The following is a 19,915-nucleotide window of genomic DNA, read 5'->3' as shown; positions in this document are numbered from 1 at the left end:
AAAATATTTCAAAACAAAAACGCAGTTAATGCTTCTCAATTTCATCCTGAAAGATAAAATTTATCAAAAGCATATAATCTAAGCAAATACAAGCAACTACTGCTCAGAAGCCCGTATCTAAACAAGAGATTTCTATTCCAAACACAAAGAGCACTAAAACACCCCATAGATGTTTTGAGTATCTGTCAAGAGAGAATAAAATCTGTCTGGTTAGTTCAACAAGCAGCAGTACAAATAAAGAAAAACCACGGTCCTACAAGTCTTAAACTACAAAACGCAGATCAAAATTCCTACCACGAGATTAACACACGAGAGCAACCCTGCAAACCCCTGGAACGGTAAAACATACACACGCACCAGTAGGAGTTGTCACCAAATTGCATGCAAAAATCCTCTTAGCTCCAATGAAGTCAGTGACTCTGATGAGACCTTTACCTTCATTTTCCATCGAAATCGTACTTGAGTCGAGAGTTACAAAAGTCTTTAGCAACAGCAGCGCTGGAGTGGGAGCTGAAAGGTGAAGACAGAGATGCCCCAAGATCCCAGGCAATCACACTGCTCCCTCTGCCCCCACCTGCAGCAACATCTGCAAGAGAAACCAGCGCTAAAAAGGAGGAAATTTAAAAAATAATAATAAAAAAAATACCCAGACTACAACAGCCGAGCCCCATAGGTCTCCACCGCCTTTCCACTCAGGCCAGCGCGGAGCAGACACATACACACGGGGAGCCCGCAGAGCCGCCGGAGGCCACCGAGGATAAGGATTAGTCGCCCAGCGGCTCCAGCAACACGGAGCGGCGCCGCCGCCAGCCTCGTCCCGCCCGGGGAGGGGCTCCCCGCGGACTAAAAATAAACCCTCACCCCAAGTAACCCCCCCACCCCGTCTCCTCAGCGCCAGGCGGACGGGGAGCGGCGGCTCCCTGAAAGCTGGGCGACCCCCGCCCCGCAGCCCCCGCCGCGGCTCCCCTCCGCCGCCCCGGCCCCACCCGCTCACCCTGTGGCGCAGGCCGCCGCGGGGAGCAGGGCGGCGGTTGGTGCGGTGGGGGAGAGGGGCGCAAGCGGCAGCGCCCTCACCACCACCGCCGCCGCCACCTCCTCCTCCTCCTCCTCCTCCTCCTCCTCCTCCTCCTCTCTGCCGCGGCTCTCACCTCCGCGGCTCGGGGCAGCAGCGGGGGCAGCAGCAACACAGCCGCATCCCCGCTCCGCTCACTTCCGCGGGCGGCGTGGGGAGGGGAGAGGCGGCGGACGGGGCGGGGCGCGGCGGCGGAAGGGCGGGGGGGGGGGGGATCCCCCCACCCCATCGGGGCGGGCGCCTGCGCCCCAAGAGCGGGACATGGAAGGGGGGAGGGGCGCCGTTATAGCCACGGTCCGGGGCGGGGTGCGTCGCCACGGGAATGTGGTGTGTAAGCGCTCCAGCAGCAGCGGGGAGCTCTGGAGGTCTCTCCTCGCCTCCCCGCCAGAAGCGGCAGGTTGCCGTAAGGACGATGGAGCCGAGCCGCCAGCGCAGGGAGCTGGGGAGCACCGCCGCGGCCCGCAGCGCTCCGGCCCAGGCTCCGGGTGAGGCCCGCTGCCGCCGCCCAGCGCCGGGGCGCGGCCGTGCCCTCGGTCCGCCGGGCCCCTGCCAGCGCCAGGAGCCAAGCCCGGCCCTCCGAGCCCCGGCCCTGGGCTGGTCGTGGGAAAGCGATCCCGCGACACCCACTCGCTTCAGAGTTTTTCTTTGCCGCCCTCTGCGCTGGCTGCCTCCGAGGTGTCACGCACACGGAGTAGCTGCTGGTTTTAGGGTTACAGTATACCCAGGCTAGACTTGCAGTTCCGTTCTTTCAAATCACCAGACAAGTTATCATGGTCTTTCAAATTTTAGCAAACTAAAAAAAAAAAAAAGAAGGACTCAATACAGTATCTTAAACGCTTCAAGTGGCTACTTTTAAAACCTGGTTTTAGCTACCAGCTGCATAACCACCAACCCTTATCACTAGGTAAGTACCGTGTAAAGCAAATGCTTTAGCAGTTAGATTATGTTTACCTAGACACCGAAGGAATATTATTTGAAACTACAGTTCCAATGCTGAGCTCTAAGGCTGGGGAAGTTGTTAAAGAAAAGTAATTTCCACTGAGATAATAAATTTTATATTTAAGGTACGATGCACAGCACCAGTAAGAACAAAACGCCTTTTGACTTTTAAGGTCAAAATCTAATGGAGGCATGCTAATTGTAGGCTTTACACCCCGTTTCTGAAGGAGCGTGATAACATGGTCTGAGAAATACAATTGTATTGACATCTCATGATTAACGACCTGTCACCTTCACTTTGTGTTTGTTCAGCAGCAGAAGAAACAAAAATCGGTCTTTGTCAGTTCATAAGCAGCATTTAACAGAACTAAATTTTAAACATTTTTAATTAAATCTCCCAACCCGTTAGCTAAACAAGGTGCAGTCAGAAAGCGTACTTTTGAAGCTGTTGAAGATAAATGTGTGAGTGCTAAAATATATAAATGTATCAATATATTGTGAGAGGTAGGGAAGAGTTACAAGGGCAAGAGTTAAAGCACAGGCCCTAGATATTTGCATTCGGGAAAATAAGATGACAACAAGCAGGTTAATTGTTTGAGAATACCTAATGCTCAGACCTGTCCCACATAGTTGCCATGTTACTCGAATATCTCCATGGTTACTCCAAGTGTCCCGCTACAAGCAAGTAACACCATCATTGTAGCAATGACTCTTCTCCAAGATACTGCTTCTGCTAACTTGTTTGTAAGGCAAGCAAAGAACCACGTTGATGCTAGTTATGATGCTTCAATTTCAACATAAAAGCAATGCACAATAACTCATTAGGAAAAAACATTTAGTTACTTTGTTAAAACAGGTAGCTCTTGCTTTCAATATCTGATGTTACCATTAAATATGAAAAGCTTAGGTAAATATTTTCATGAAGGAAAAAACCCAAAGCTTGTAGGTCCAAATGCTATTTACATCCACAACATACTTGGGCTTCTTTATACTATGCTTTGAGGAGTTTTGAGGAGAAGATTGGGAAAGAATTCTTGAACGTTACTGAGCTTGTTCACAACTGGAGCTATTGAGATCTAAATATCAGTAACAAAGTCCACCTACTAAGGAACCATCTTTGTTCCTGTGTCTTAAAAGAGGGGAAAGTCAAAAGAAAGCCCTACTGTATAGTGAGAACTAAAAAAGCTTAACATAGAGCTTACTCTCTTTCACATTAGGGTACATCTGCCAATCAGGCAAGCCTGTGATCCTGCCAGGCAGCTGGGAAGTGCCTCTTCTGCATTATACCAGGACTATATCCATTCCTTGAAAGTTATGTTACTGTTTCCGCCACGCTCTACACCTACAAACTGTGACTGTTAAATAAACAAGGCTCAAAGTGTTTTACTTCCATCTGCTGCTGAATATTGTGTCTTAAAAAATCCTGACCTTAATGTCAGCTTGATACAGAAGAGTATTAGGACAGCCCTAATATCTTCAGAAAGCCTCACAAAAATGCGTGGCATTATTTGGCAACCCAAAACAATACTAGAATATGATTGTGGAGATAGTCTGAAATTAAAAAGAAAAATATTTGCTTACAATAACCAGTTGTACTCAAAAATTACAATAATATTTGGTTTACATTTTTTATTCTTGTAAAGTATTTAGCAATAAAATGCTCATTTGAATATCCAATGAGCAAACGTGTCTAGCCACAACTAATTCCAGTGAAAATGCATACACAAATTAGAACAACAATTACAAATTCAAATATGAAAGGCCAGACAATCTCTAAACTTCACAGCTAGAATCTCTTTTTTAAAAATAGTGCTGGAAAGGATATGCAATACTGATAGGTTTGAGGGGAAAAAAGACTGAACATCCTAGTGGTTGTTAGATCGCTATTTTTATCTTTCTAGTTTGCAGACCTGAAAATACTTTCTAAAAACAAGTGGACCTGCTGATAATAGGCTTGCATTTAGGAAAGCAGATTTTCTTGAGCATTCAGTGCCAATTTAAGCAGCCCCCAGCCCCAGGCGCTCTCCTTCCTTTGGTGTGTTGTCACCACTTCAATGTTCTGCATGAGCAAAACAAAAACGTTCTTGTCATCCTGTCACCACACCCCACTTCCCACCCCATTTCCTCCCCATCCCTCTCCCCCACAGGAGTCTCCTAATTTGCCTCCTGTTGATGCCCAAGTCAGACCTTTCCTTCTGCAAGCGGCCTTCAGGGCTGAAACCTAGTGATTTGATAAAATGGTTAGGTTGTTTCTTTGGGGTTTGTTTGGTTGTTGTTTTTTTTTTTGTCTGGGTTTATATTTTTGAATAGACAGCTGTAAAAAAGCATACTTAGCCTCACTATGAATCTAAAGGCAACCCAAAAGGTTGCTTTTAGTTGCCTTTCTCCATCTTCAGAAAAATTAAGAACCTTTGGAAGGCTTGGAAAAATGAAAAGGTAATAAATGTGTGACATTCCAGATAGTACCATCAATCAGTTGGAAAGAAAGAAGGGAGAATTCAGTCTAATGGCATTAAACAGATAGGCCTTAACCTGCAGCAAGTGTATACGCAAGCTTAACTTCAGGTTTGGTTCGGTCTTCAGGATCACAATCAATTCAACTTCATCTCAAGGGAAAAAAAATAAATGTATCAAAGATACCTGTAACTGCATGGCTCACAGACTGGAGATCTATTATACAGAATTCTGCTGAAGTCACTTTTCAGACCATAACAGCACTTGAAATACTCGTTGCTCTGAAGTGAACTTCCAGTTCCTCTTAAAGGATCCCGTTAAAGATGCATGTGTTTAAATTCTGTCTGTGTTGAGTAATGCTAATGAAATACACTACAGATCTTGTTAATTTCATAAGAAATTTGTGTTTTATAAAGAGGGAAACATTTTTGTGAATCGTAACATCAACAGTATTTTAATATGACAAACCCTTCTATAGCAGTTCAGTTTGGGGCAGAAAAGGTTAATATGTGATCCTTCTGTCAAAACAGGCTTCTCAACTATTTGCTTTAGGTATAATTCAAACCACCCTCAATAGACTGAGCACAAATTAGCTTTTCTGGAAGAAAAATGACTTTCTGTCAAGATGGACTTTCATTTGATTTAATCTCTTATTCGTTGTCTTTCATCTTGATGCCAAAAAACTCACCAGTGCTTTTACAGTTCTCTACAGAGCACCTGTATGACTGGACTCAGGACAGGGGAGGGATGATACTGGGACTTCTAATTTACACACTTTAAACGGCTTGTGTCATTTGTAAATGTATTCCATATTTTCTCCCCACATCCTTTCCATCCATGGTGTTCAACTGATAGGTGAAAGCAGCAATCACCTCAGCTCCAAACAGAAATCTCCAGAGTAAAAATCCATGGTAATTCTATATAAATTCTATATAAAGTCTGAATGTTTTTATATATGTATGTGTGTGTGTGTGTATACACACACACACATACATATATAAAATAATAAAATCAGTTCACAAGTTTAAAAGAAGATAAACGATACAGTTTTCCCAGAGAAAACAAGTACTCATTTCGTTTTATAAATCTGAGCATGTTAAGATGTAAGAAGCATAGCTACATTTTCAAATTACCTTAGCTCAGCCCTGTCTTGACACTGTACAATTATGCTAATTAAGTAACTTTGGTTTATGACAGTCTTAAATTAGATTTCACTGATTTTTAAAACACCGTCAAATGAAACCCTCTCATCCCATCGCTAAATAGCGGCCGTACTAATTTCTACGTTCAGAGAGGGGGTGCAGCACCACAGCAACTTAAGTTGACATAAAATCAGGCTTTTACCATTCTCCTTTTGCTGATGCTCAGTTCTGCGCTTCCTGTGTGCTGGCCCTGGCACTGTCATCTCGTGGTAACCCAGCTCAGGGGGACCGATCCAGCTAAGCAGAAAGCCTACCTCAGAGGTGGCGTTACTGCTGAACTCCCAGAACTGGTACAGGAAGGCAGTGTGGGGCAGTGCCGGGACTATGGGGGCTCCAACCTTAAATCAGATTGAACTGTTATGAACATACAATCTCAAAGGATTCAAGAAAGTCTGGTTTAATATGTCCTTCAGAGAACAACCAGGTGAATTCCCCTTCTGACCATAGCACAACTGTTGTCTCAAACCTGTATTTCATCTTCTATACTTTTCTCGATACCTTCAATCTCTCCCACATAGTCCAGACTCACCTGCCATTCTCTTCCTTCAGCTGCACGGTTTTGAAATAATTAAAAATATTTATTGCCTATTTTCCATAAAGGTTTCTCCTCCCTTCATTTAGGAAATACAGAGCTCTTCAGCTGTTTCTGTTTTACCCTCAGTGACTGTTTTCCAAGTTGACTACTCCAGTAAAAGCTTCACTACTAAAGTGGAAGCTCTTGAAAGAAGTGCCTCTATCCTACCTACCGAGGCTTCACACTTCTGGAGACAATCCTACCTATTTTGTGAAGTAAAGAGCTAGTTTCCCGTTGCCTGGAAAAAGACAGCCAAGAGATATGTCCAAGGAGATTGTGCTCTGTAAGTGGAATATGCTGTGAAGCAAGTTACTATTGGAAGTCTTAGCTGAGGCAGGCAACATGCCTTGTTAGGATGTCTGCTACCAGACAAAGGTACCGCTCCTCTGCGCTGTCAGCTGCAGCTACAGCCATGTTAAGGCCTGAGCATAGCACAAGGTGGAAAACCACTCCCTCATGAAGGTTTATGTCTTGCTGAAGGGTTAACTGCAGTTCATTAAATGGGAAAGAAGAGCACCGCATTTACTTTTAAAATATTTCAGTTACATTACAGCAAAATGTCTGTGATGGAGAATAAAGACATTTAAACAATTAAACAGTTTAAAAAAAAAAAAACCAGCAGTAGTGAAGTACTTGAGTTTGAATTGATTCAAAGCTAATGTGCCAAGAATTTCAGGAATTCAGCATATATTACAGACAAGTAATCTTGCCAAGTCTCTCAGCACTTGCAAGTTCCTTTTCAAGACTATTCATGGGATAAAATGGGGGAGAAGGTAATGCTCAGTAAGGAGCTGGCAGTTAGTAAACAGATGTTTACATAGTTGTAAGATTCGGCTCCTGGCAAGAGCAAGATAATTTGTTTGATAACACACTTAAGCATAATGTGTTGGACTATGTAATTTTATTCAGACTTGGAGCCAAAAATCTTATCAAGTGAAAGCATGTGGTAGCTTTTCAGGTTGGGAGAAATTCATTATAAACTTTTGTTTTACAGGACAGCTCACATTCCACATCCCTTTTCATTTTCAGAATTACTACTATGTGTATAAAAATGGAAGTCTACCATTCAGAGGGTTTTCTCCTCCCTTGTGTCTTAACAAAAGTGGTCTGAGGTCACATTTTTGAAGCTGGTAGACATTACTGATAAAAGCAATTAATGTAGCGTGCTTCTATTGCATCTACTTGCTCTAGCGTAAAAGACCCCTAACCTTAAGGTAACCCCAAGTGGTGAATTAAAAGACTAAATCTGTATTCAGATGCATTCTTAATTGACCCCAACAATAAGGCTGCAAGGGGAGGACTGAAAACTGTACACACAGGTTACGTAATGCTTAGAAACTTAGTGAAGTACACTTAGTAAAAATACCCGAATTTAACAAGGTTGTTCTGACCTGGTTTCCTACCCAGCTGCACAAGCTTGTGTTAGGACAAAACAGAGGTGGGAGCAAATGCTCAGAAGTGTTCCCATACCACTGCTGATGAATATCAAACTTCAGCACAAGGGAATTAAAAAAACAAACATCCATTTCAGGGCAGCACAAAAAGGCTCCTGTCTGCCTTGGAAATAGGTGCTAGAGTATTTCCCGGCAACATCGCCATCTTTAGCCTAACTTTTGTATTAAATAATAGATCACGACTCAAGTCCATACATCACCAAGGGTTGGATACAGCCCCAGCTGAAGTTGGCAGGAGTGGATATGGGATGAACAAACCCCATGGCTATACGATATGAATGGGGAGGGTATATTCCATCAGCCTGTCGCAATGGGGGGGTTAAAAGGGCCCTGAGGTGCCCCTTTCTCTCCCTTCCAGTAAATCAGTGACTAATGTCAGCTGCATTCTGTGCATCTGCAACAAGCCAAGAAGCACCAGAGGGGGATTTAATTTAAAAAGAGTTGAAACTTGTACCGTATACCCTCCTCCCCACCATCTGGCTAGTGGGGACATTCTGTACAGATTCAGCATGCCAACTGCCTATTCAGAAGAAAAAAAAAAAAGTAGTTTCTCTTTCAGTAAAAATATTAGGCAGTTCCCATTCCATCTTTAAGGGCCTCCAACGTAATCCAAATCTATTGAGGAGTTCTGAGGATACAACCCTATTTATAGACTACAGAAACCAGCAGTGATAGATCAGTGAAAAGCTTGTTTCCTATTTGAAGTTCAGCTTAAAGTAAATTATAAACCTGAAGATTCTATATACTATTTAAGAACTGCCCGGAATGTGTTTATATCTAATTAGAGATGTGTTTTCTATAGTATATCTTACATATTTCATATAATATATTTAAGGTCAGAAGATTATAATATCATCATATTACAAGACGCATTAAGATATTGTTAGATCATATTTGTCATACCACATCAAATATATGTTACATGTATATTTCTGATTCCTATCATATCTATGATTTACTTAATCATAAATCTCTGTATCTATATCTATCGTTAGTCTATCATTAGGTTGTATCTAATCATACATCTATCCAGCCATATATCTACAGCTTATTTAATATGCTGAACTAAAAAGATATCAAGCTGTAAATGTTTCTGATTCATCACTCATTGACTTGTGGAAAAATAATCCATCCAGGGGGAAAAATAAAACTATTATTGGGAGCCTTTGACGCTGTAGAAGCAACATGGATTAATTAGAAGTTACTTATGTGTATATGCAGTGGGAACCAAAAAAATCTTGATTTTGCTGCTCGAGGTTACAGAACCAGACTCCTAAAGATTTTTCTTCAGTAGATATAGATTCCAGTAAAGCAGGTGCTTTTAAGAATTCGTCTTTTATATCTCCCATAATTTTCACTGCAAATTGTTTTCCCTTTTAGCAAAGTTGATCTTTGGTTGTTTACAGCCTCACATCTTCAACATGTCTACACTGTCTCATGCTGTTTTTCTCTTCCTGGGACAGATTAACACAGGATTTTAAATAAGCTAACCATAGTGTCTCCGTTTTTCCTGTTGATAAAGTCTGTTATATCCTAAGCCATCGTCTCACTGGAATATCTAAGGAGAGAACTAGGTTTGAAGAAGCTAAGCTTTGCAGCAGTTAAGCTATTATATCCTACAGAGACTAATCAAGATCCTACTTCTAGGGTCAAAGCATAAAAAATGCAGAACTGTAACAGAGAAACTGAAAATCAGTGAGAAGAAATAAGGTCCATTTTTAGATTTGCCAAAACCTTTAAAATCACATTGTCTTGTGCAGTTTGTGACAAAAGGAAAACCACCATTTTCCCCCCAAGTCCTAGGCCACTTAAAGAAATACATCAGATTTGAAGAAAAGAACAAGTGACCATACATTTCTGCAGCCCTTCACACAATTCCAACAGGAACTTTTTAGCAAATATTTTCTAATAACTTCCAGGTTTACTGCAGGCATACAAGGTTCACAAGCACTTATCTTTAAGCAGGACTCATTTTTGTTAAATGATTTGAACGAGCCTAGTCGTTTGTGACAGTAATTCCATTCAACCTTTTAAAATAGCTGTGGCATGACGTCCTCTCCTACCATGTAAAGTTAGTCCTGCTCAAACACAGCGCCTCTTGGAGCACTGCAATGGAAGTAGCAGCTACCTGAGATTTGCTCATGCTTAAAATTTCTAACAGCAATGCCACCACTTCTGAGTCCTATACACAGGGTGATTGCAATTTTTTTTATGTTAGCCCTCGTTGAAAATACCACACATTACTATGAAAGGCAACAACTATTGAGATTGTTATCACTAATTCAGGTTGCCCCCTTTGTCCTAAGGACTGAGTTCAGGCTGTAGTAGCCTATAACAATATTCCTGTGGATGCAAAGCAAATACCATAAAGAAAGAGGTGTGGCATGGCATGAACACCAGAGAAAGAACCAAAGACCCAATTCCTCTGTGTTAATAGCATTTGCAGTTCCTGGGCTTTAATATCATATTATTTGATATTACATGCTGGTTGCTGGAACTGTGCAATTATATCAAAGATGTTTGCCTATGCTGAAAAAAGTTTCTAATGCTTTCAGTTGCACAGAAAAGCTTGAAAGCATGAACCTCAAAACTTGAATAGAAAGGCCAAATGAATTTTTTCTGAAAAGAAATCAGAATTTGAAAGGCTAAATCATTTTTGTAATTGTTGGGATTGGCAGTCCTGGAATTCCTAGCATTGAAAAGCATTTTCCACTAGCTTTTTTAATGCCTCTTGAGCATTTTCTGCTCTAATTCATATTAAAATAGGTAAAAAAAGAATCGAGCTGTTATGTTTCTGTCTATTTTCCTGGGGAGAAATGTGAATATATACATGTGTTACTGAGTGCACGTGAGCCCAGTACCTCTTAATTGTAACACACGTTCAGTACACCTGATGGTGTGATAAGCTAGTTTGACAGGGCACAGCTGAAAAAATTCAATTAAGAAAACAGGCATCACAAGCACCTGTTTTGTTTCACTGTCTCAGAACTTTAAATGCTACCTAAGTTTTGGTAGGTTTCTTGTCTTTCAGTGGCATTAGAAATGCCAACATGAAGGTCCCGTAAATTAAATCTAATCCATCTGTATCTGGCAGACTTATTCACAGTTTAAAAAGGGAGGAAACAGTGGGATGGGACAGGGAGAGTTTTTTAATTAAATCCAATGTGTTTCATTTGTACACAAATAAAGCTACAGTAATGGAATATATCTTAGTTTTGAAATATTTTCTCTTTGCCTTCAATCCTTGACATTTTTGTGTTTACATACACTGGTCTACCAGTTGTTCAAATAATGCTGTAAAAGTCCAGCTTCGCCTCTTTCTAATCTTTAAGCTTTCTACTGTACTGCCTATTCTGTTAAGGTTTTTCATTTTACTAGATTTCAGAAGTGGCAGCCAGCCTGTACCACTTTCCCCCCAAGCAATACTTGTCATCAGAAGTCATTCTGTCGTGATACTGGCCTAAGTGAAGAACCTGACCATATCTGATTGAAGTGATATCAGTGCCACTAAAAGTGCCTAAATGAAAAAAATAATATTCCAGGAAATGTAATGCAATCCTATTTTAAATGTCAACAGTGTAAGACTTCTTCAGCAGACCATCTCAAACTCTGACTCCAAAATATAAAAAAGCATTGACCCTTTAGATTAGTAAATTTTCAACTTCTTAAAATAAGAACAGAATACACCATTAGTCAAGAGCTGCCACAGTTCATAAGCGGCTAGATAAGTTCTTCAAGATCTAAGGGACCATAGCTCCTGCCTTTGTCAAAATGGCAGCTCGGTGCCGTAAGATTAGGTTTCTTGTTTAGCATAGTGCTTCCTTCAAGTGGTTTGTATTAGTAGCTGTTTTCTTATGACAATACCAAAACTTGCTTATCTTAAAGTGTGTGTATACAGATAGACATAACATATGCTTGAAAATTTGACTAGTCACATCTGACAAAGCAGCAGAGACCCAGTTTATGTTTCAATCATAAGACGGTAATTCAACAAAGATGTTTATATGAAGGGGCAAAACATCCAAGCTTCAATACCAATTATCACAATTCAAGAAGAAAATCTACTTAAGCGGAAAAAAGAAGAATCTGCACATCCCTGGCAAACTTCATACAATCCTGAAAGGAATTTCTCTGCAACTACAGTAGAAAGTCTAGCATAAAGCCAAATCAGAGCAAATGTGGATTTCTTCTGATGCAATTTCTCAAATATTGATCCAAATGAGCTTAGAAGAAGCTAATGTGACAAAGAGGATACCTGAGCTACCCATTTCTGTTAGAAGGTAGAGTTTTCCAAATGAATTTGTGAACTGCAAGGAACTGTTAAGACACAAGAATCATTTTGATATGATGGTGTTAAGCATAAAACATTAAACAACATAATACCCATCATCCCCAGAGAATGACAAAGTATTTCAGATTCTGGACATACCACCAGGGATACACAGCAATCAGTTAGTGCTTCTTATGCTTCAGAACAACGAAGAACAGAAATCAGTGAAAATGTTTCATTAGAGAAATGAGTCAAGCGTCTGTTCAACCACAAAAATCATAACACCTTAGTCATTCAAAGCAAGAAGCACTTTTATAGTGTCATCTCAAATTTAACATATGCATAGTTTTTACATACGAAAAGGCATACCACTATTGTTAAACTTAACTTGACCTGTCTAAAGCCATTATAATGAAGTTCTCATTAACAGCTATGCAGATTTCTCAATTGTCCTAGTAGAGGAGTACTGTGTCATTTATAATACCCACATATCTCACAAAGCACTTGTACTGGAGACTTGAGGCAGCTACACCAAATGCGTCTTTAGATACAGAAATCTTTAGAAAAGCAAAACAAAGCCAGACTACAGACGCCTCCCTCTTTTTTTAACCCGACAGTAACACTTGGGCTACCATACCCATAGTACAAGCATTATCACTGTTACCACACTGGCAATAATGATCAATCTCATATCTCCTATACACACTAAGAGACAGCATCATTTCCAGCTAGAGGTTAACTTGTGTGTGATGGGAGGTACTGTTAATCTCAGAGCAGAGATCAAGTGCCAGCTATTTCAGCAAAACCTGCTAGGTCTTTTGCTGGGTAATGTGTCCCATTCAGACCCTTTAGCTGCATCCTCAGTATCCCTTCTCCAGGCTGCCTAGATGTCTGAAATCTTTCCCACTTGGAAGAGTTGATTCTTGTAAAAGTCTTAGATTGTCACTTGAGGACATGAAATGTGTCCTTTAAAATGCCTGTAGTCCTATAATTTCAGGAACTGCATGTCAAACATATCAGATTCAGTCATACTAATGTTGCTGGCCATGTAATGACTCCATTCACAAAGTTCAACAGTGCCATTTTGATTCAAGTAATGCAGATTTTAAAGCTGTGAGAAATTATTTCTGCAGTCCAGGCTGACTGTAGTTGTAAAAGAGAACTTCTGTCTGTAAACTGTGCACAAAGACTGTAACCTCTATTTCATCTATATAAAATATTTTATAGGTGCCTCTAACCAAAATTTCAGAGTATGGGCTGACAACATAAATTATTCCAAAGGTTAAATGCAGCCTGCAAGCTTTTTCTCCTTGATTAAAGACCCATCCTTTGTGCACACTGTCTGTGCTCACAGTTACTTTGAGATAAGACTTTGACTGTTAAACTCGGCAGAGTTGCCATTTTTGAGGCAAACAAAAGGTAAGGCAAAAGAACAATGTACTACACAAGCAAACGTCTGATAAGCTGTGTTACGGGAACATCTTCACAAGAAGAGTGATACTCTGTTCCTACTCAGACCTTAGAGTGACTTACAAATCCTGCTCCGTCACAGTTAGGACCGTGATTCGAAGGAAAGACAGCTTGATGCAACTCAGCATAGGTGCTATTATTCAACTCTAATCGAATTCATTTAGAAAGCACTGACTGAACTATGAACTCTAGAAAGGCAAATATGTTTTCATGGCAAGGAATAGCTCTCCCATGACAGTTAAGGGAATATCCTGCCTGGTCTCCAGCAGTCTGGTGTCCTCTGTTTGATTGATTTGTTAACCAAGATGCAGCAGGGAATCAACTACTACCAGGTATCTGAGTCAAGGATTTTCTCAGATATATTCTCCAGGGTGGGTTTGAGGTTTTGTTGTTGTTGTTGTTTTTGGAGTTTTGAGGGGTTTTTGTTTGGTTTTGGGGTTTGTTTGTTGTTTTGTTGAGGTTTTTTTTGGGGGGTGGGTGGGTTTTTGTTTTTTTTCTTTTTTTTTTTTAAATACCTGAGAGGTGCCTGCACTGACTGGAGCTCTTTCAGTGTCTGAAGTACTCATGATTGTTCTCCCCTGCATGATCTCTTTGATGAAATGCCACTCTTAAGGCAGTTTTAATAGGATGCCTCCCCTCTTACTCATCTTATTTTCATTAAGTGTGTGGGTGTTTTACATCTTTGAGACTCTTCTATCCATAAATTCCACAGTTACTGGGGGAGAAAGACAGATACAGCTCACTTCCTTCAAAAAGAGGCTGAAAAGGGTTCTGCCAAAGCAGCTGTGTTAATTACTAAAGACATACATATTCTCAATGCCAAGCACAATGCACAAATTCTGTGCTGCCTCAGTTCTGGACTCCTAGAGCTCATTTGGTGGTTCCCCTAAAGGATTAAACCCCATCTGTTAATGCTCATGTATAGATGCTCATTGATGGTATCACTCTTATGCATGAACTGTTAGCTAGATAAATTATTTTAGCATTCATCTTGTGGCTGGTGTGTAGCTCAAAAATAATTCTAAAGAAGTATTGGCTGGAGAAGCTGTAAGAAGTAGCTATTTACTGCCAGGATTCAGAAGAAAAGCTGGTGGTTTCTCAGCACAAAATGACGATTCCTCCATTTTCTTTAACGTTGGTCAGATGTCCTTTGGAAGCTAATTGTAAAGCTAAAAAAAGTGTCCTGTTGTTTCTCTCAGAAAAAAGTTTTACCTGGGTCCAGCTGGCATTTTCAACAGGAAATCTAAGTTTTACAGCCATGTTTTAGAAAGAGGTAACCTTACAATACTCTTGAAAAGTCATTTCCTCAAATGCTAATTAAGGGAAACCCAAACTAGCAACACAGGCAGATTTTTTTTGTTGCTTTGCCAAATGAAAGATTACTTCAAGGAACGGAGATAACTCTCCCAGCATATACACCATTAAACAAACCACATACGTGCTTTCTATTGTATTTTATCTAAGCAGAGAGGCCTCAAACACCTTGAAATAATAGGCCTTTTATATTTGACAAGAAAATAACTGACATGTTTATAGCTATACTATGGCATTATCAGCAGGAGCGAAGTTTTCTGATTTATATACTCAGAAATGGATTTGACTGGGATTAGTCGGCCATGTCATTAAAACCACAAACCCATTGCATAGTCACAGAGGAAAACTCATTTCCAGGGCTATTCAGCTGCTGTTTCAGGATTGCTTGCAGTCATTTCCAAGGCTAAAATTCACAGGGCTTTGGATTTTCCAGGCCCCCAAAAGAAGCAGTAACCATATCAAAACATACCATTATATTTTCGCTTTCTCTGTGGTGTCTTCTTTTCTATATCTTCTAAGTTCCTTCATTTTCATTTTTATTTGGAGCTTATTTTTTGAGTTATAAGAAAAAAAATTCTACTTCATCTGTCAATGACAGTTCCACATCCTAGGACACTGTTTCTTTCATTTCCTTACTCAGACTGAATTAATATGAAATGCCTCATACCTTCCAAGAACTTAATCATAATCATTTTTATGGAAAAAAATTCAATATATAGAATTAGATAAGAATTACTCTTAAGAAAATACATATTCCTGTAGTAAGTAGCTATACGGGTCTAGATAGAAGCCTCATTTAACCAGAATTACCTCCTAAACTCTACTATGCTGTTAAAATGTCACTTACTCTCAAAGGAACTCTACCATATAGCCATAAAACACATTTTCATACCATTTCTATAAAGCTTGTTAAGAAGCTTTCAGATTTGTATACCTTAAAACATTCAAGATTGAGTTAAAAATAGGAGAGAACATCTTAAAAATCATAATTATTAGATCATACCAAGACTCCCTGAAGTTCATGCTCCTGGGCCTGATATGTTCAGTAAGGAAGGATTCCAGAAGGTGGTCCAAGAAAGGAAACATTTAATACACTGCCAGTATGGAAACAGTCTTTCTAAACCATACAGTATAGCTGAAGCAAGCAAGTTTATCCTTCTTAGTATAAGTCTGGATGTTCTTATCTATACACATGTCCTTATAATCTGTTTACCTCTTGGACTTAATAAGATTCTGTGGTAATTTACAGAATCTATCTTTTCTGAACAATATGCATTTATTTCACAGCTTCGGTCTTTACTGAAATATTTCATGCCTAATGTTCTTTCTGATGATCAGTTTCTGTAAAGTTTCTAAGCAACCAGTAAACAGCATTTTTAGATATCTAGTTTCCAGAGTAAAATGCAACTCATTAAAGTGAGCATGCAAATCTGAGGTCAGATTGAAACCATTACACTTATTTTAATGTTGTATTTCATTTAAAATGTTTGATCAGTGAACAAGTCTCCTAGGATGCATATCTTTTCTGGAACATCACAGTGAACAGCAGTTCTTCAACAAGCCTCATTACATTCACAGCATAATATCAGGCAATGTAAAGAGAATGAATAATAGCATCACATTCAGTTCATTTTATATTGATAAAGCTTTCTGTCTTGGGACTAACAGGCTAATAACCACATGAATGCATGTTTTGATTAAATGGATTTCTTCCAGCAGTTCGGAGCAGCAGTGCCAGAAGGATATTGCACTGAAGATACTCACATCCTTATACATACGGAACAATTTAATTTAGCATCAAGTTACAGGTTGGTCCCTAAATCATTCAGTCTCACCAATTAATGTTCGAGTTATGACTGATCTATACATCCTCTGAAGTTCAGCTGTCAGGACAAACCCTGACCAACTCAAAGTTATTAGCCAACTAGCCCTGCATACATCCTCTGCTTGTGATTTTTGCCTCCCTGACTGTACAAGCAGCACTATAAGCATCAGACAAAAACTGTCTGAACAGAACATGACAATAGCGGTGTTAGCATGGATCCATCAGCCCTCCTGAGCTTCAATTTAATACCTGTCCAGATCAGTAATGGGTGAATATTGAAAAAACAATTACAAAAAACCCTCAAAGAAAAAAAAACAGTCATCTACTTATAATATTTATTAAAAGGCATTGAGCCAGTATTAAGCAAACAATCTAAAGGATTTACCCTGCTAGATAAAAGAACATGGTCCTCAGAAACAAAAAGCTTATTCTCAACACCATGCAGGGCAACCTGCTGAGCTCAACTGCACTCCGTGTTTGTAGAGTCAAAGAAGCAAATGTTAGTATTTGGTGAATATCAGCCCTGCCAACATCAGACAAACCCAAGGAGAATGAATACAAAGTTTCTTTAAGCATAGAGTGCTTGAGCTGTTAGCCATTGCAAAAACATTAGGAGTCAGAAAGAAAATAGTGAACGTTACTGTACCAAAACAGGAAAACGCAGGTTTCCCCCCCACAGACACAAACCCCACCAGTTATAGCCCTGGTACTTTTTTTTCCAAAATATATCATGTCAAAGGAATGTGCCTTTCTTTGCTTGCTGACCTCTCATTTAGAGAAGTATGCTATTCAACATCATTTAGTGTACAAAGAGCAAAGAAGTTTAACTGTTTCAAAGGAATGCAGAATTTCAGCTCTTGCTATAGGCAGCTTCTGAGTGCTCATCGCATAGCTTAATATCGAGCACATATTGGATGAAGAAGAACAGTAACTCAGATGGCCCAGTTCCAGACTTGCCCCTTCTCCTGCCGTGCTAAACATCTTCCATTTCCTTGTGAAACTGCAACAACTTCGGATAACAATTCAGTTCTTCTAAGGATAGTCATGTTGCATTTAACTCAAGAAATCATGATCTACCAAAACATTTAAGAACCTAAATTACATGCCCTACTGCCAAGGACTGAACCTTTTATTTTACACAGATTTACATGACAAAAAGCCCAAATACTGACCAGTCCCTACAACTGATCGCAGACTAATTAACATCTCTTAGTAGAGACAAAGCTCTTACAGCACAGAGAACAGCAGAGCTTAATGTTTATGGCTAAGAAAAGAGTTGAGAAGCAAAGTCTGGGTTTTTTTTTGTACACATATTTAGGAATCAGTTTTCTCAGATATACCACACACCCCCCCCCCTTAGTGTAACAAGGGGATTCAAGAATATCAAAAGTAAAAGAAAATTTAACAATTTCTTCAGCCAGATAGGATGGAGGTGAGTGACTCAAGATGAACTGGAATTACACTGAAAACAGCTCATGACAGCAGTGAAATATGGATTTTTGTGATCCTCAACAGGCAGGTAATGACTTCTTAAAGCTTCATGGTCTCAGACCCCAATTGCTTTAAGTGTCCAGTAATTTCCTCAGAGTCAAAAATGGTTTGTTCTCAGCGCCAATTTTCTCAAAATCACAAAGCTCTTATAAAAACTTAAGCATAGCCCTTACTCCCAGATACTGACATTTAGCAAAGAGTTGCAGCTAAACTTCTGATCCTCTCCCTTTAAGATAAAGCTAGGTCACCCACAGGGTTACAATTGAAGGAGGGTGGTTGTTTTTTTTTTTTAATTTGTTGTTACCTTTTCTTGAATCCTCTTGTCTTTCACTGTCGAAAGAAGTTTCCAAATTGCATGGATAGGAAGCTTTATGAAATAAAAGACAGATTTATGCAGGAGATTATCCATAATTTAAGCAATTTCTGCTACTGAACAGTTAAATAGGCTTCCTCATCTGGAGTTTGAGATCTAAATGCATATTTTCTGCCTTTTCCCAAAGATCCTTGACAGTTGCACAATCGTCTTCTGCAGAGCAACTGGTGAAAATCAAAACATCAAATGCAGAGCGTACAACAAATGACCAGTGTTAAATTGCCACAAGGGCAGCGTGAGCTGGAGGAACTGAGGGGCAGTTCTACCAAATGCAAATCATTTCCCTGACAGCAAGCTCTAACAGGCCTACTTCTGGTAAGAATATTCTGCTGCAAAAAATCAAACAGTAACTAGGTCCCGATTTTTCCTACCTCTCTCATTACAAAGAATAAATCCCAATGCCTCTTAAAGCTTGTTCAGCTGCAGTAAAGAGGTTAGAAAACTGCTGTTTCTAGCATATTCCCCCCTCCTCCTCAAACTCTATTTCACCGACTGCACTGTCTGATTTCACTTTTGTTTTGCACACAATCCTGTTATGTGGATTTCAGCCAGATTAATGCTTCCTTTCATTCTCCACTTCCTAAACTGGAACTGCAAGGCACCAGTTACAGGGCATAACAATGTAAGCTCAGATAAAGCTTAGCTTGCAATTGAAGCCTGTGCCTTGAATCTTACCTGCAAACTTATTTCTTTTCAAGTCATTACATTTCTCTTTCAGTAAGCCCTTCTCTACTTTGCACCTTTGATCAGCAGACAAGTAATAAATGTTTGCCTGGCTTTTGTAGTGGATAGAAAAGCAGCAAAGCACATTTCCATCAATTATCATCCTAACATCTTGAGTTTTAGAGTTATGGAAATTTGGGTTGGGTTTTTTCTCCCCTTTGTTGTTGTTGATCTTTTAAGCAGAAAAGTCCCAGAGAGGAGCTGAGTACTTATTACAGCGAGGCAATTCAGTCCTCACTACAACTCCATAGTTATTGGAGATTAACTCCAAGTCTTTTAAGTCTTTACTAAGGTATATTTCTGTCTATAATAAATTATTTAGAGCTTGGCTAATACTACAGAATTTGTCCTGAAGCTATTAAATACAGCTGCCAAAGACTAACCAGCCAGAGCAATGTTATGGGCCTCTTGCACATCAACATCTGTGGGAGGCAAAAGAAATAATTTCTTTACCTTGTCAGCACAGTTTGTGGAAAGTGATCCATGTGGTAGGGAAATAATACTGCTTTGCAGGACTCTTCTCTGACTCATCCCTTCTAGGTCTCACAGCTATGAAAGAAAAAAAAAAATCTTTCAATGGATCCAGGAAAGGATCCAAGACAGATTTTCATGTTTGTTTTCAGCGTTAGCTCATCCCACACTACTTGCACATATCCTTCCCTTCAGGTTTGGAGGCTTGACACAGGCAACCATTTTGACATTTCATGCTTGGAAACCTGCCTTCAACAAATCCATTTTGTGTTCCTAAATGACT

The 19,915-nt window shown here is 40.0% G+C and overlaps 1 protein-coding gene across 6 annotated transcripts in view; it reads right to left on the bottom strand.

The window, feature by feature from the left end:
* Positions 1 to 19,635, bottom strand: part of ATP2C1 (ATPase secretory pathway Ca2+ transporting 1) — a 69,804-nt gene extending 50,169 nt beyond the window's left edge. The window contains exons 1-2 of one of the 6 annotated variants that reach the window (XM_075083379.1): positions 1,149 to 1,239; positions 358 to 586 (exon numbers count right to left, since the gene is read on the bottom strand). Coding sequence is in view for 3 of the 6 variants with exons in the window: in XM_075083373.1 (XP_074939474.1) it covers positions 18,370 to 18,474 (105 nt within the window). In the remaining 3 variants the exon portion in view is untranslated. Of the gene's footprint in view, positions 1 to 357; positions 587 to 994; positions 1,240 to 18,369; positions 18,629 to 19,614 lie in introns of those variants that run through there. The other 5 variants (XM_075083377.1, XM_075083375.1, XM_075083378.1 and 2 more) reach the window with 5 other exon arrangements.
* Between the last annotated feature and the right edge of the window lie 280 nt (positions 19,636 to 19,915).

The sequence above is a fragment of the Phalacrocorax aristotelis genome, chromosome 2 (genome assembly GCF_949628215.1).
Source record: "Phalacrocorax aristotelis chromosome 2, bGulAri2.1, whole genome shotgun sequence".
Classification (NCBI taxonomy): Eukaryota; Metazoa; Chordata; class Aves; order Suliformes; family Phalacrocoracidae; genus Phalacrocorax; species Phalacrocorax aristotelis.
This window is presented reverse-complemented; position numbering and strand designations above follow the sequence as displayed.